Consider the following 16,055-nt stretch of genomic DNA (forward strand, 5'->3'; position numbering starts at 1 on the left):
TATTGACAAAAACTAACCAGCCTAACATCAATACGATTCTTACAAACTTAATTAAAATTTGATGGAAAGTGATAGCACAGATGAAAAGCAGTTGCCAGCGAGGTAAATTGGGAGAGACACTTAACTGCACACGTGCATGCCTGCCACTGGTCCACCTCCTCTGGACACAGCTAGCAGAAATGCTGGGGTATGCCGTCTAGAGATAGACCCGTATATGTCCACTTTGGTACTGTGTAGCACAACCCAAACTAGAACTGCCTGGAGTGTTCACGGTGGCGTGAGGAAGTCTTGCTGTGCTTCCTCATCCCACAATAGAACGGTGTACAGAAATGTGAGTAAAGGCTATTTGACTGTGAAGACTGAGAACTCTGCAGTGGAAGGCAGACCAGCATCTGCCTGCGATGCTGCTCTACTTTATTTAAGACATAGACACAGCACAGAGAGGCTGTTCTGATGAAAGTTGGGAGGGATTGGAGACCAGAAGAGGCCTCTAGGGGAGGCTAAACTGCTGGTAAGCTCTCTCTTGACATGGATCCTGGACACAGGGTATGTTGAGCATGTAGGGGAAGATGGGAAATCATTGCCAGATGTATGTATACCAGACCTGTATGTAATATACATGGATTGTACTTGAATTTGCTTTTGTTTGTTTGTGCTTTGGGGTGCTGGTAATGAAATCTAGAGCATTTTTTGTGCTAGGTAACTGTGTTACCACTGAGCTAAAGCTCCTACCCTCTAGAAAATTTAAATTATAACCAAATCAAATTGTATATGAAGTCCAGAATGGAAAGGGGCCATGGGCCTGCCGTGCCTTCCCCTTGAAGAACAAGTTCGTGTTTACTTTTGGTTTTCTTTGTGCAGGGAGACTGCCGCCGGGGCCTGAGCACTGCAGTGGGGTGAAGGTGAGAGCTGATGCCCAGGGATCTACTACCCTCCTTGTGAGCTACACACATGGTCACGTACACTTGGCTGTGAAGATCACTCTCGCCGCCTACCTGCCCCTCAAGGTGAGCTGTGCTTGTCCTTTGTCATCTGCCCTGTCCTCCAGTTTTTCTTAAATGTTCTGGAGGTTAGGTGAGGATGGCCTCTCTCCTTAGATCCCGCACTGGTTTTGTTTTGTTTTGTTGCCAACTTGGCAGCTAGCTAGGGTCATGTGGGAAGAAGGAAACTCAAGTGAGAAAAATGCTCCCATCAGAAAGTCAGTGGAGTATTTTCTTGTATATTATTGATGTGGGTAGTCCTGGGTTGTATAAAAAGCAGGGTAAACAAACCAAAAAAAAGTTCTTTCAAGGTCTCTGCTTCAGTTCTTGATTCCAGGTTCTTGCCTTGAGTTCCTATTCTGACTTCTTCATGATGGACTGATTGGGATGAGTAAGCCAAATAAACCCTTTCCTCCCAAGTTGCTTTTGGTCATGGCGTTTACTACAGTAATAGAAAGCAAATCAGAACAGATCCCAACTGCTATCTGTCATTTGTGCCTGTGGGAGGCTGTGAGTTCCTTAGCTCCACAGCCACCCTGTTCCATAAGAACAGTAGGGGGCTTTCTGTCCAAAGCTATGTGAGTTTTTTCTTTGCTTACTGGAGACTTTGAGGACCTCATGGTTTTACTGGCCAATTCACCATTTACTTGAGTGAATGTTGAGAACCTGAAGTGTGTGCTAGGCACTGTTCTTTGCCAAATACAAAACAGACCCAGGAACTGGCCCTGGGTGCCTCTATACACTGATGAGAGAGGTAAAACCATAAAGCAAGTGTGGTGATGCCCACCTGTAAGCCCAGCTCTCAGGTGCCTAAAGCAGGAGGATCGTGAGTTCCAGGCAGCCTGGACCTGGTCTCGGTAATAAGACCCATTTCAAAAAAAGAAAATAAAACAGCCCAAATAAACAGGAAAACAAAAGGAAAGTGGGGAGAGCTCCATGGAGCATGAAGGGCAGCAAGCCGGCCCTGACTCAGCTGGCCAGGAGCCTGTCTGCAGCTGTGCTTCCCGTGAGCGCTATCTTCTGCCCCACACCCTGCCAGGTTCCTCACTGAAGAGCATGCCGGGCAAGCACTCAACCACATCCTCAGACCTTCTTAGTTTTATTTTGGACTGCTTTTGCTATAAAGCCCAGGCTGGACTCAAATTCAAAATCCTCTTTCCCACCTCTACTTCCTAATAGCGGTGATTACAGCCCTATGCCTCCACACTGGCTGGTTTCTGTTTTTTTTTTTTTTTTAAGATTTATTTATTTATTACGTATACAACATTCTGCCTCCATGTATGTCAGCATGCCAGAAGAGGGTGCCAGATCTCTTTACAAGTGATTGTGAGCCACCATGTGGTTGCTGGGAATTGAACTCAGGACCTCTGGCAGTCAGTGCTCTTAACCACTGAGCCATCTCTCCAGCCGGTTTCTGTTTTTTAAAGCACAGTATGGGGTGGGAGTAGAGGGAAGCTGAAGAGAAGGTTCCATGGCTAAAGCAGGAACTGGAGAATTGTCTCAGTGGTTAAAGCTATGGATTCTCTGTTCCTGCAGAAGACCCAGGCTCAATTCCCAGCATCCACATGGTAGCTCACATGTACAGTCCTAGGGTATCAGAGCCCTCCTTGTCCTCTGTAAACACATGTAGTACATAGACATAAATGCAGGTAAAATACTCATAGAATATAATGATAGCAGTGTGGTAGAGGTGAACGTATGTGTTCAGTATTATGCCCTGCATTCAATATTTGGTCATTACTGGGTTAGGACCTATGCAAGGTGCCATCCTGGCTTCCAAGCACCCTCTCTGTGGATATCAGTGTATTTCCGGCTCTTAGCTGTGAGAAAAGATCATTAAGAACATGATTTGTTCTTGAAGTTGTTTCTCTCCCATTTAGTCTGTGTTAGGATAGATCCCAGGTAAGAATTTCTTGGACTTTACCTTTTATTTTGACAAGGTCTCTTTATGTAACCCTTGCTGACTCATGACCAGTCTGGCCTTGAACTCATAGAAACCCACTTGCCTCTTCCTCTGCCTCCTGAATGCTGTATTTAAACTATGTACCATCATGGTAGGCATTCCAGTGTTCTCCCTACTCTAGTGAGGACCCAGTTCTTTCCAAAATTCCTAGTTCATGGCAACCCAGTGCATACTGCCCACATGGAGACTAAATTACAAAGAGGTTACAGGGTTTGCCTGGCATGCCCACCCAAGAAGGGTGAGGACCTGCCTTCTGGATGCTCAGCATTGTCTGGTCACCACCTCCCAAAACAATACTAAGCCTCCCCTTCTTCCTCCAGGCTGTGGATCCCTCTTCTGTTGCTGTGGTATCCCTGGGCTCCTCCAAGGAGATGCTGTTTGAAGGAGGCCCCAGGCCATGGGTACTGGAACCTTCCAAATTCTTTCGGAATGTTACTTCTGAAGACACAGGCAGCATCAGCCTGGCTCTCTTGGGTACTCCAGCCTCCCGAAATTACCAGCAGCACTGGGTCCTTGTGACCTGCCAGGCCTTGGGTGAACAGGTAAGTAAACAGCTGCCCTCAGTCCTATCTTGCCTACAGGAAGCTAGAAAATCTACTCAGTTCTCAGAGAGCCCTGAGAGTGTTGTTTCTGTTGTATCCATTTTACAGACAAGACAGTCCAAAGTGACCTATTGGATTCCACAGCACATACCAGCTTTCTTAAAGCCAGCCTGTAGGTGGCCTCCTCTTTCTCGGGGCTATAAGTAGGAGTAGAGGTTTGAAATCAGGAATCATAAAGCCCCATGTTTTAAGGTTAGGGCACTGTCAAAAGGATTAAGACCCTTGACCTGGGTTCTTTCCAACTTGTTCTTTCTGGATGGGGTGGATGTGGCATTGCCTATGTGTGTGAACTTCTTGTTTTGAGATAGGTTCTCCCTATGCAGCCAAGGCTAGCTTGAATGAAATTCACTCTATAGTTATGTAGCACAGGCTGACCTTGAACTCATCTTGCTTCAACCTTCCAAGTGGTGGAATTATAGGCATAAGTTATTATGCTCAACTATGATGTTGTTAAGGGTTTGTTTTCAGCTTTGTTTTTCGTTCTGAGAACCAAAAAATATTGGAAGGTTAAGCTGAGTGAGCCAAGTGTGCCATATCCTTAGTTACTCTGGGGCCTGCTTGGCTGGGGCAGCACCCTTTTCCAGGCCAGACCAAGGCCTTGTGCTCCTCTGGCTTTTGACAGATGTGTTTCTGGGAGCCCTCAGACAGGAACAGAAGTAGGCAGAACCGTGAACTAAAAAGTGAGAGTCATTCCTGCCTGTCTACAAGTAAAAAGAATATGGATTCAGCTGAAGATGATGCACTTGAACACCCTGACAGGTGTGTAGTACAGAGTCAGCTGAAGATGATGCACTCACACACCAACAAGTGTGTAGTACAGATTCAGCTGAAGATGCACATTCACACCCTGACAGGTGTGTCTGGCTTCCCTAGTCCAAAGCTGGCTGCCATGGTCAAAGGAGTGCATTTTGAGAAAGGCCCCACTAGAGGTGCTAGTAATATAGGACATATTGAGAACAAGACATGCATACTACTAAATAAGTAGTAAGACTAAGGATAGCAGTGAATCATGGCTTAGCTAGGTCGTTGGGCTTCCTGCCTTGACCTGTAGAAGTTGGGCTCTCAGCAAGGCCTGATCTAAGCCTTCCACACTTCCGGATCTCTAGGCACCCTCACTTGTTTCATGGGCAGACAACCTGAAAGTCAGGAGGCCCCTCCCTCCTCCCACCTTATGGTCAGGGAAGATAAGGTGTGCTGGAGCAGACTTTTGTGTCCTCAGCAGTTGTCTGTCTCTGAGGAGGCTGGGGATGCTTCCTCAGGCACAGCTGTTAACTGTGTTGCATGTAAAACCAGGGGCTGAACTTGACTTCAGAGACCCCACTCTAGCAACAAAAAAGGCTTTTCTGTTCATCTGACAGTTACTCCCCATCCTGTCCATGTAGGTAGTGAGTGTGGCCTCTTTTCTCTGACTCGGAGGAGCAAACAGGCATGGAGTGGGATGGTTCTGCCTGTGGCCTCTCCACTGGTGCTGTCCTGCACAGCCTCTTCTCTGACCCGTTCCTCCACAATTAAGGTTCCTTACCCTTCAGTGTGCAGATTCCCATATCTGTGCCTCAATGTTATGGGTTGAAGTCAATGCACTCTTTTTTTGAAATATCTAGGACCTCGTGGATTTGCAGATTCATCTGTGAGGCTTTCCTTGTGTCCTGGGGAACCACAAGGTATCCCTTAACCTGCCTCTTCTCTGAGATGTTTGTAGACCATACTTGGGGCATAGGTATCATTGCACGTTGTATAGAAGTTAAGTCTCCACTCAGAGAGGAAGGGACTGTGCTCAGGTGCCTGCTGTTTCTCCTGCTCCTCTAGGTCATCGCCCTGTCCATGGGGAACCGGCCCAGCCTCTATAACCCCTTCCCTGCCGTGGAACCCACTGTGGTGAAGTCCGTCTGTGCCCCACCTTCCAGGCTCACCCTCATGCCCGTCTATGCCCTTCCGCAGCTGGACCTGTCCTGTCCACTGCTGCAGCAGAACAAGCAGGTGGTGAGTATGGCCCCTCCTGGGGCGGGAGGAAACGTGGGCAAGAGGAATTTGACCCACTTCACCCATGGGCTTGAGAATTCTGATAGCTGGGGCTCCACACAGAGGCACCCGGATCTCAACAGCCAGAGCTGTGCAAGGTGTTTCCATTTGTTCTTTGCATGGGGGAATCCAGAGCCTGCAGAGCTGGGAAACTTCCCAAAGTCCAGCTGCATAGTTTTTCCCCTACTTATAGAGACTTAACTTCTGATTTTCCAGTTTATAGGGGTGGGAAGATGACAAGCACTTGTTATACTTGGAGTTTTGATCTTTTCCTAGTCTAGTAATAAGTAACCCATTTCCCCTTAATGCTGTGCAGAGTAAATCAGTCACAGCACACAGTTGGGTTCACTACCACGCAGAGGGGGGGCTGATGCTCTGTGGAGCCCTGGAGTCCATATATAGCTCATGGAGCACCCCATCCCGTGTTAGAGTGTAGTCTTCGTGTTGGGCCATGTACCCAACTGTTGACTGATGTCAGTTAAGTAGAGTGGCACAATAGGCTGGCTATGAAATGGTTAACTCATGATGGGCTCATTGGGGTGTGGCCTCACCCTAAGTCTGGGAGCTTCTGCAGTGGCCAGATAGGATGCAACCCCTCCCTACCCAACTTTCTGAATCCAGATTTACTGTCGCCCTCTGCTGGGCATATAATGAGCTGTAGAATCCTTTTGTGAAGTGTTCTATGGTTTCAGTTGTTCAGGTGGGGTGTTCTCTTTGTACAGAGTGTGTGTTCAGAGTGGGATTGGGAGCTGTGAGGAGAGGGGGCATCTACAGAATTGTATTGTCATGGGTTAGGACATTCCAAAGTAAAGCGTTGAGAGGGGAAGAAAGTGCATGGGCCTTCAAACAGCAGCTGTGGGGGTAAAACGTACTGGTTGACTTTCCCACAGCTCTGGAACATCATAGCCCAGGGCCCTGAGTGCATTCTGCTCAGGGATTAGGGATAAGCTAACTTCGACCCTCTTTGGAAGAAAGAAGTCCTAGTTTCCTCATCCCTCCAGCACATCCTTGTCTAGCAGGTTCTCCTGGCACCAGACTCTGGAATAAGAGAGTGTTGAGGAGGATGAGGAGCCACTGGGAGACAGGCCACTGTAGAAATGCCACAGAGAGTATAGCTGGGAGGAGCCATTGATGCCAGGGAGGCAGGAGGGTCACAGAGGTGGTTGCAGGGAGAACAGGATAATGAGATGCCAACCTAGTAGAGCAAAAGGAAAGGCCCCAGGGAGGTAAGACAGCAAGAGCAAAGACTCTGAGGTTGGGTCATGGTCTCTAGTATCCCACCTATCCATGTGGTGGCCAGAATAGTTCTGTGTGCTTTAACCATTACCTTTTATCCTCATTTGCCCCAACACCATGGCCATCTTTGAGGTGGGCAGAGTTGAAAATGCAGAACCAACTTTATCCATCTCCAAACATAACAGTTCCTCCTGTGGCCCCTGGGCTCTGTGTTTCCTCCCCGAAGCCATCTCAGAGCAGATACTGCTCACCTCTGGGTGCCCGGCCCTCCTGCACACCTGAATGAACCTAATGATGATGAGGGTGTCCACGGCCTCTCCAGCTGTGGGGCGGGTGCTGTGAGAACTGGGTCCCTGGCAGGTGAAGGACAATTCTGCCTGTGGTCCACACTCCTCTGTTCAAAGCTTCGTTAAGGGAGCTGCACAGCTGTAATGCCTGGGGCTTGAGGACCAGCCTCCATCTTTCCTGTTGGAGTCAAGCAAGGCTGTTTCCCTTGCTGCTCTGGTGTGGATCTGTGATTCTGCCTTCTGGCCCTTGCTCGTCACTGGAGCTAAGAATGAACACACCACAAACCTGCACGTATCTCCTCCACTTGCTTTACCTGGGCCGGAAATGGTGGTTTAGAGTAAGATGTACCGCTTCTATACGCTCTCCTCTGACCCCACAGGGACTCTTGTACCTTGCTCTCTCATCAAGGTGCAGGGTGTTGCAGGCTCAGAATCTGCAGGTGGCTCAGCCCCAGTATCTACTGCAGAGTGAATGATTATCTTTTTCTGAGTGGGGTGCTCAGGAGAAGACTTCTCTGTCTTGACTTGGAGACCATTTGAGAAGAAATCTTGAACTCGTTTCCTGCCTCAAGCCTTTTTAGCTTTTGTTCACTGTGTTATTGCACATTTATGGGGGTACACTGTGATTAATTCCATGCATGCTTGTAATGTGAGCTGTCAAATCAGGATGGGGAGTTCTTCCCCTCAAACATTGATGGTCCCATTGTATTGGGAAGCTTCAGATTGTTCTCTTGTTGTTCTTTATATGTTATTTTGGCATTTAGTTGCCTCTCTGTGCTGCAGAACCCCAGAGCTCACTGCTCTCTGTATTCAATGCCTGCTTCCCATCCTCTTCCTGCTCCTGTTCTCTTCCCAGTCTCCAGTGACTTCTGCTTGCTCTACTGTTTTAGCTATCACACGTATGTGAGAGCCCACATCACCCCCTCCCCCCCCCCCCGCACGCACCTGGTTTGTCTTCAAGTTTTACCTGTAATCACATCTGTTTTGTGCAGTTATCCTTGGTAGAGGGAACAACACTGTGCTAAGTTTGGATCTTCGGGAAACATCTGCCTGTTGCTGGGTTCCCTGCCAGAGGTAAAGAACCAGAGTCAATGCAGAAGTTCTACCATGAACCCAGCACGAGGGAACATCCCTTGATGGTGATAGAGGCCAATAATGGGGTTATATGACTGGATGCGGAGTCCAGAGAGTAGCCATTATAAATTATTCTGTGTTTTCTGTTGAGCCCAGTGAGAAAGCCAAGTCCCTTCAATGGCCTGTGGGACCCTGGGTTCCTAGTCTCTGGCTGCTTTTATCTCTGAGTCTGTGCCTTTTATGGTTGAAGGCCTTGTTATTCCTTGTACCTTCTGTCAGTGTTTGGGGCTTAGCTAGGCTGAGTCCTGGGGCTTGCAGCTTTCTCATCCCTGGCCCCATGCCTCCCTCATTTCTCTATCCAGATTCTCCTTTGTCTTTGACTTCACTTAAAAGTGCACCTGCCTCAGCACACCTGATCCCTCTCCCGCTTCTCCCACTCCCAAGTACCCACAGTGACCTATCACTGTAGAATTTGCTTGCCTACTTTAGTCTCGCCTGTCATCAGAACAGAGCTTGGTTCCTGCCCAGAGCTCAGCAAACACCTTGGGCAAGTGAGCAAACCAAGGAGCGCACTGTCCCTGAATACCTCTAGGAGGCACTCTTGTGCAGACTGAGGGACACTAAGGCCACAGAGCCATGGGGAGTGGGTGCTACCTGGAGATCAAGAGCCTTCAGATTGACAGTGTGTGCTGCTGAGCTGCAGCAGGGCAAAACCAAATCAGATCTAGATATGTTTTCCCCGTCTTTAAGCATTAATGAAGAGCTGAGCATGGTGTTCCTGGTCTGTCTGCAGCTAGATTGGGTGAGCTGCCTCTGGACTGAAAGGTAATGCCGTGACTGCAGAGCTTGACTTAGAATGAACTGTGTGTTGTTGGTGTCAGCAAGAAGTAATGGACCTTGGACACAGAACTGCCATGTGATCCATCAGTCCTAGTGTTCCCGAGCCATGAGCCGGCCATTCAGGCATGGCCCCTGCGATTTATGGTCTCATTAGGGGACCTTGAAGAAGATATATCCCCAAGGTGCATCTGGGTGCAGTATCAATTTAATTTTATAGCTCTCCAAATCCAGAGGCCACCTAGGACGTGTTTGCAGAGTAAATTATTGGCAAGGTGAGCCACCAGAGTGGAGTCAACCAGCAGGAATAACAGACTGCAGGTGTACTTGGTTCTCCAGGCAGGTCAGCCAGTGTTCCTCTCACCAAGCATGGGTGTTACTTGTGTTCCAGGCGAGTAATTAGTCCAGGATTGGGTTAAGCTGGTGTCTAAGGAGAAACCCATATCATAGAAAGTCCTTGGAGAATCCGGCCTGCTGTGCTCTACCCTAAGCCTGGGAGACTGAGCAAGCTCAATCTCTGAGCCACAGCCTTCCAACTTGTGAGGTGGAAAAGTTGGAGTCAGCCTGCAGGCATGCTTGCATAGAGCTGATGTCTTCTGCAGAAAAGCACTGACTTTCTACCAGAGGTTGAATCTGGGAGAAGGGATGACGTGTCTGGGGGCAGGCCTCTGTGGTTCCTGTCCACATTCACAGCTTGTGTCCTGCCTAGTCATTAAAACCTTTGGTGTGCCCAAGTGATGAGCTGAGTTGCTGGCATGAGGGAACACATTTAAAATGCAGAATGTTTGGTCAGGCGTTGTCTAGAACCAGGAGAGCTACAAGAAGTTGGAGAGGGATCCTGAAGGTAGAGGCAGGGAGCTTGGTGGCAACATCGGTCAGGATGGACTTCTCTGTGTCACAGTAACAGCCCCCACCCCCTTAGCTCCACATCTTGAATACATAGTGCAAGTTTAGCTCCTGCCCATGTGCTGCTTGAGCCTTGGCTTGTGCATCACTAGGAGGCATTGTGCTTAGGTCTTAGAGGTTCCTCCAGAATTATCACAAATCACTGTCATATCTCACTCACCAGACTCAATAATAATGTTGCCCTTAGGTGAGAGAGGACAGTTCTTCCTTCTGGACTATGCCTGAATGGATTAGGTCATTGGTAAATAGTAATCTATGCTAAAGGCCACCCCATTTTGCTACGTTAGTGTGAATTACAATGTGAATTTATCTCTCAAATTAACCACACAGGAGGCATATTTGAAAGAAAGTCCCAGGACTGGAGAGATGACTCAATGGTTAAGAGTACTTGCTGCTCTTATACTTGCTAGGTTCAGTTCCTAGCACCCACGTGGTTCACAACCATCCGGAACTCCAGTTCCAAGAAATCTGATGCCCTCTTCTGACCTCTGAGGCATGAGGAGTACATATGTACAAGCAGATAAACTCATACACATAAAATAAATAAATCTAAAAAACTTCTTTTTTAAAAGAAAGTCCCAAAAGATTGGTTTGCTTCCTATCTTGATGGGAGAAACTAAGGTTGGAGGTCTTTGTACCTTCCTGGCAGGAAGAGCTGGAACCAAGAGTTGATCAGGCTTGGGAAGATACTCCTCCTCTTCTTGGCTGCCTCCTTGCTATACACTCTCTGTGCCATTATCCCCCATGGAGAAGCAGGAGCCATTTGGACAAGGCTTTTGGGTACCTTAGTGATATCATTCCTTAGCATTGGATTGCAGTTCACCCCCACCCCTTCATCAGGGCCATCTGAGCCTGTAAGGGAAACAACTGGCTTATGTCATACCCGTGGCAGAGTCTGTGTGGTCACGGCATCTGATCTATGTTTCTTTTAGGTTCCAGTATCCAGTCACCGAAATCCCATTAGACCTGGGTGCCTATGACCAGCAAGGCCGGCGGTTTGATAACTTCAGCTCTCTTAGCATTCAGTGGGAGTCCTCCTGGCCATTGCTGGCGAGCACCGAGCCTGACCAGCCTATGCAGCTGGTATCCCAGGATGATGGGAAAGGCCACAAGAAGCTACATGGTGAGCCAGGTCTTGAGCCAGAGGGCGGTGGAACCCTGGACACACAGGAAGGTCCTGCACTGCTCATGCCTAGAACCTTGGGTGTCTGGGGCTTCCCTTCATTTAGAGCTAAAGCATGGAATGTCGAGAGAGCTCATCTCCCACCCCATCCCTTTCTTGAGTGCTGGGATTGTAGGCCTGCACCAGTACAACCAGCTTCACTGTGTTCCTTTACTTCTGTCTAGGTACATGAGATAGGACCCAGAGCAGAAAGGGCTCCTGTCCCAGGTTCCTTGGCCATGCTGTGACAGTGACAAACTTCCTCAGCAGCCCAGTGTTGAGCCTGTCCTCTCAACTTACCTCAGCAACTCTGTTCTGGGCTGTTAACCCTTACAGGACTAAAAGCCTCAGCCTACTTTTAAACTTGAAACTGAATTGGCAGCAGAATGTGACCCCAAGGGAACCAAGGGGTGGTGACCAGCATTTGTTTCCCCTCTGCACCCTCAGGTTTGCAAGCAGTTTCGGTTCATGAGGCATCAGGAACCACAGCCATCTCTGCCACAGTGACTGGCTACCAGCAGTCCCACCTGAGTGCAGCCAGAGTGAAGCAGCCGGTATGTCCCAGGGGACATGAGTGGGTAGGACCTTGGGCAACACCAGGATGTCTCCTGTTTCTGTGTAGATTCTGTCTGGTGTCAGAGGCCCTGACCTCCCTTGCTAGGGATCAATACCTGCTTGATTCTTCTCTTCCCAGCATCTCTTGCAGGCTTCAGGCAGATATGCCGCTTCAGGGTATGTGTGTGGTAATGAGGGGTACATTTGAGGAATTGGAAGGGTCCCCCAAGAATGGTCCTGTTTGGATGATATCCATTCTCTTAGGCCACCCTGAAAGCTGTTACTGAAATGGTGTGGAGACAGTAGATAGCTGGGGGCCTGCGCCCTAAGGAGCCCAGATGCTGAGACGAGGAAGCGTCCTCTTAGAGAAAGCTGTCTCCATTTGGAAGGAGGTGCAGATGCTCCCTATCCCTACCCCAGATGTCTTCACCTGTTCCAGTCACCTGTTAGCTTCTGAGTGCCTCACTGGGTTCCCACACTGGAGCCTCACACCCCACAGATGCACTTTTAAGACCTTCACATACACTTCTGACCTCTTCAGGGCTCTCTTTACCTCCCAGGCCTCCCCTGGGTACTGACACTGCTTGAAGCTTCTGTTCCTGGAATGAGGCCGCTACCTGGAGCATCTAGCCCTGCTCTTCTCAGAGGTAGCTGATGAGGCCCTTGCCTTCTGGATCTGACAGTGTTGGCCTTATTTTTCAGCACGACCCTATAGCGCCTGTGTCGGCCTCCATCGAGCTTGTTCTCGTAGAGGACGTGAGGGTCAGTCCGGAGAGAGTGACCATCTATAACCATCCTGGTGTCCAGGTACGGCCCTTTGCCCCCACCACCCTATCGAACAAGGCACCCTGCACTCCGTGCTACTCAGCCTGATCTTTTCCCATCCCCACATCTCCCTCCAGGTAGAACTGCACATCACAGAAGGCTCTGGCTACTTCTTCCTCAACACAAGCACCCCAGACATCATCAAGGTGGCCTACCAGGACACTCGGGGCATGGCTCTGGTAAGCTTGTCTAGTCAGGTTGACAGATTATTCCAGAAAGCTGGCACTTAATAACACCCACCATGCAGGGCCTTGTGATTTGAAGTCGCTCGAAGCCCTGTCATTCCCATGCCACCTCTGCACTTTCTTTTCTCTATCTACAATTACTTGCACTGTTAATTACCTAATTCTTTCCTTTCAGTCAATCTTCCGATTCATCTTTTAATTATTCCTTTATTACATAAACGGCTTCATGGTAACCCTAAGAAACTTTCTTTTCAAGCTCCACCGTTAACTCTCTCCTAGCTCTCCATAGTACCCACTTCACCCTCTCCCACTCTTATAGACAAGGACTGATTGGACCTCTGGCATGGAGGAACGGAGCATGCTGCTTTCCTCATGTTCCGAATTGCTTCTCTTCTTGTGGTGTAGCCCGTGGTTATCTTACTTGCACTTTTAGCCCTCGTTTTAGTATACAGGATCTGAGTTTTTTAAACTCCTTTTTTCTTTTCAATGATTTAGTTTTATTTTATGTATATGAGCATTTGCATTCATGCATGTATGTGTACCAAGTACGTGCAGTGCCCTCGGAGGCCACAAGAGGATGCTAGATCACCTGAAACTGAAGTTATAACTGGTTATGAAAGACCATATGGGTATTGGGAATCAAACCCCGACCTTCTGGAAGAGCAGCCAGCTAATGTTCTTAACCGCTGAGCCATCTCTCCAGCCTCTAACCTTCGTTTCTTAATAGAGCCAAAGAGTGAAAACAAAGAACTGTCCTGAATGTCTCACATGTCTGATGGGACTTGTGTAGTCATTAAATGGAAAGTTCCTCCTGGAAGGAAGTCCAAAATGACACCCACCCACACAGTGTCAGCACTTGTCAGCTAGAGTATTGCCACCAGGTAGCTCTGAGCCCAACTCTGCTTCCTCTGGTGAAAGTGTACCTGCCTCATTCCCAAAGAGTCAAGGCTCCCCTAGACTCCATGGAGACCTGAGCTGACATGGTGCTGCAGTGGAGGGGGTGTGGCTTCAACTCAGGAAGTCTGGTTGGCTGTTTCCTGGGCTCTTTATTTTGGCCTTGCCTTGTTTCTGCACCTGAGCCCTTGCAGACCAGTCACAGCCTAGGGGGGCACCAGTGTTCCAGGGAGGGCCGTGACCTAGTCAATAACCTAGGCCTAGCCTCTGTTTTCAGAAACACTGGCACGTTACCCATTACTACTCAGGGGTTGGTGGCATGGCTCCAATCAGGTGCTGGTGTTTGTGGATTTAGCTCTCCACATTTCTGTTTCTCCTCATTTTTGCCTCCACCAAGCTATCTTAGTTTAGAGATCACAAAGTCAATGGCCCTAAGCTAGACAGGTATAAAGTGAAAGGAAGCAATTGAATGTGAGGAATGTGCTTGTAAGTGTTGTACTCAAGCGTTAACTGTGGTGCTGGACATCAGGAGATAATGGGGGAGGTAACCAAAGGTAACCAGAGGGCATAGGCCTCATGGGGTGGGGGAGGGGTGGCAGTGTGTCCTCCTTTGATTTGATTGATTCCTTTGATGCTGGGTGGGCCTAAAGGGTAATTCCCCTACATCTCAACTTCATGTACTGTGCAGAGGTTCTTAGTAGGTTCACAGATGTGAGCAGCCATCACCACCGTCATGCTAAGAGTGTTTGCATGCTTGGAACGGAAAGCCTATACCTGCCTGTCTCCTTTGAGTTCTTTCAAACTCACGCCCTGTCCCAGTTTTTGGTAACTACTAATTTATTTCCTAACCCTATAGATTTTCCCATTCTGCAGAGTTCAAGTAAATGGAATCAGACAGCATGCGGCCCTTTCCTAGCATGTGTTTCCATATTGTAGAATGTTCTAGAAGCTCGTTCCTTTTGATGAACTGAGTATGGCTATGCCACCTTTTGTTTGTTCATTCATCCATTAGTGGATATTTGGAAGCATCTGTCCTCTTTTCCCCCCTTCAAACTTCATATAGCCCAGACTGGCCTGGAACTCAATCTGAAGCTAAGGATGTACTTTAGCAAAGGATAATTGACCTTCAGATGCTCTTACCTCACCACTCCTGGGATTGCAGGTGTACACCACCACACCTGTTTCTGTACGGTGCTGGGAATCCAACCCAGTGCTTCCTGTGTGCCAAGTGGACACTCCACTACCTGAGCTACATTCCCAGCTTACTGTCTGTCTTACTATTGAGAATAATACTGCTGTGAACATTTGTACATAGGAGAATTTTTGAAAGATTTTTTTATATGTGCCAGTGTTTATCTGCATGTATGTAACGCACAACATGTACATGCATGGAGGGCCAGAAGAAGGTGTCAATCCCCTGGAACTTGGGTTACAGATGGTTATGAGCTGCCATGTGGGTTCTAGAGTCTGAAACCAGCTCTTCTGGATGAGTACCCAGTGCTCTTAACTGCTGAACCATCTCTCCAGCCCTGTGTATGTTTTTGTGTGGATAGATATTTCATCTCTGTTTACATGCCCAGGAATGGGAACTCTGCATGTTTTGAGCAACCACTGTTTCCCATGTCCCATCCCACCAACACTGGATGAACGTCATCCTTGTCAACATTTTTAATTATCAGACCTTGATATTCCAGCCACTCCAGTAGGTGCGGGTGACTTCTCCTTGTGAGACAGATTTGTATTCCCTGATGAGTAAAGCCATTCAGTTTCTTTGTGTTTCATTCTTGTATCTTCTTGTACAAATGTCCGTTTAGATTCTTTGCTTGTTATTCTTTATTAAGTTATAGAATATCATATTATATTATAGATATAAGTCATTCATGAGATGTGATGTACACATATTTTTCATTCAAACTTGCCTTTTTACTTTCTTGGTGGCATGCTTTCAAGCTTATATTTTTAATTTTAGTTAAAATAAAAATAATAAATAGAATTTTAAATTTTTTATTAAGTACAATATCTCTTTCAGCTTTTTAAACTTACATTTATGTTTATGTTTATTTTGTTGGGTGTGGGAGGAACATGAATGCCACAGCATGCTTGTGAAGGACAGAGGGCAGCTTGCAGGAATTGGTTCTCTGTTTCCACCATGTAGGCTCTGGGGATTAAACTCAGGTTATGAGCCTTGGCAGTGAGCCATCTTCCTGCTCTTTCTGCATTTCTGTCACCCTGAGAGTCTATGGCAACTGGGGCTCCTGAAGATTTGCCCTGTTGTCGTCTGTGTTTTGTCTAACCTGAGTTAACGGTGGTCCTGTGGTGGGAACCCAGGACCTTCCTGGTGTGTGTGGCTTCACAGCTGTCCCAGCAGCCATTGTTCTCTTTTTTCTGCATTGGATGATTTTGGCATCGATATCAAAAGCCATCAGAGACATGAGCTTAGTTCTGAGGCCCCCTTGCTTCGGCTCTGTATTGACTTGCTTGTCTTTCCTTGTGTTGACTACAAGTGTAGATTACCATTGCTTCATAGCAA

At 47.9% G+C, this 16,055-nt stretch overlaps 1 protein-coding gene across 1 annotated transcript in view; it reads left to right on the top strand.

Moving 5' to 3' along the window:
- The window catches only part of Nup210 (nucleoporin 210), a 91,559-nt gene that overhangs the window by 41,021 nt on the left and 34,483 nt on the right, over positions 1-16,055 (top strand). The window contains 8 exon segments of the mRNA XM_087904496.1: positions 862-1,007; positions 3,264-3,485; positions 5,352-5,525; positions 10,837-10,862; positions 10,864-11,027; positions 11,514-11,620; positions 12,324-12,428; positions 12,524-12,625. Of these exon segments, the coding sequence (XP_087760622.1) occupies positions 862-1,007; positions 3,264-3,485; positions 5,352-5,525; positions 10,837-10,862; positions 10,864-11,027; positions 11,514-11,620; positions 12,324-12,428; positions 12,524-12,625 (1,046 nt within the window).

This window comes from Myodes glareolus, chromosome 3, assembly GCF_982192425.1.
Source record: "Myodes glareolus chromosome 3, mMyoGla1.1, whole genome shotgun sequence".
Classification (NCBI taxonomy): domain Eukaryota; kingdom Metazoa; phylum Chordata; class Mammalia; order Rodentia; family Cricetidae; genus Myodes; species Myodes glareolus.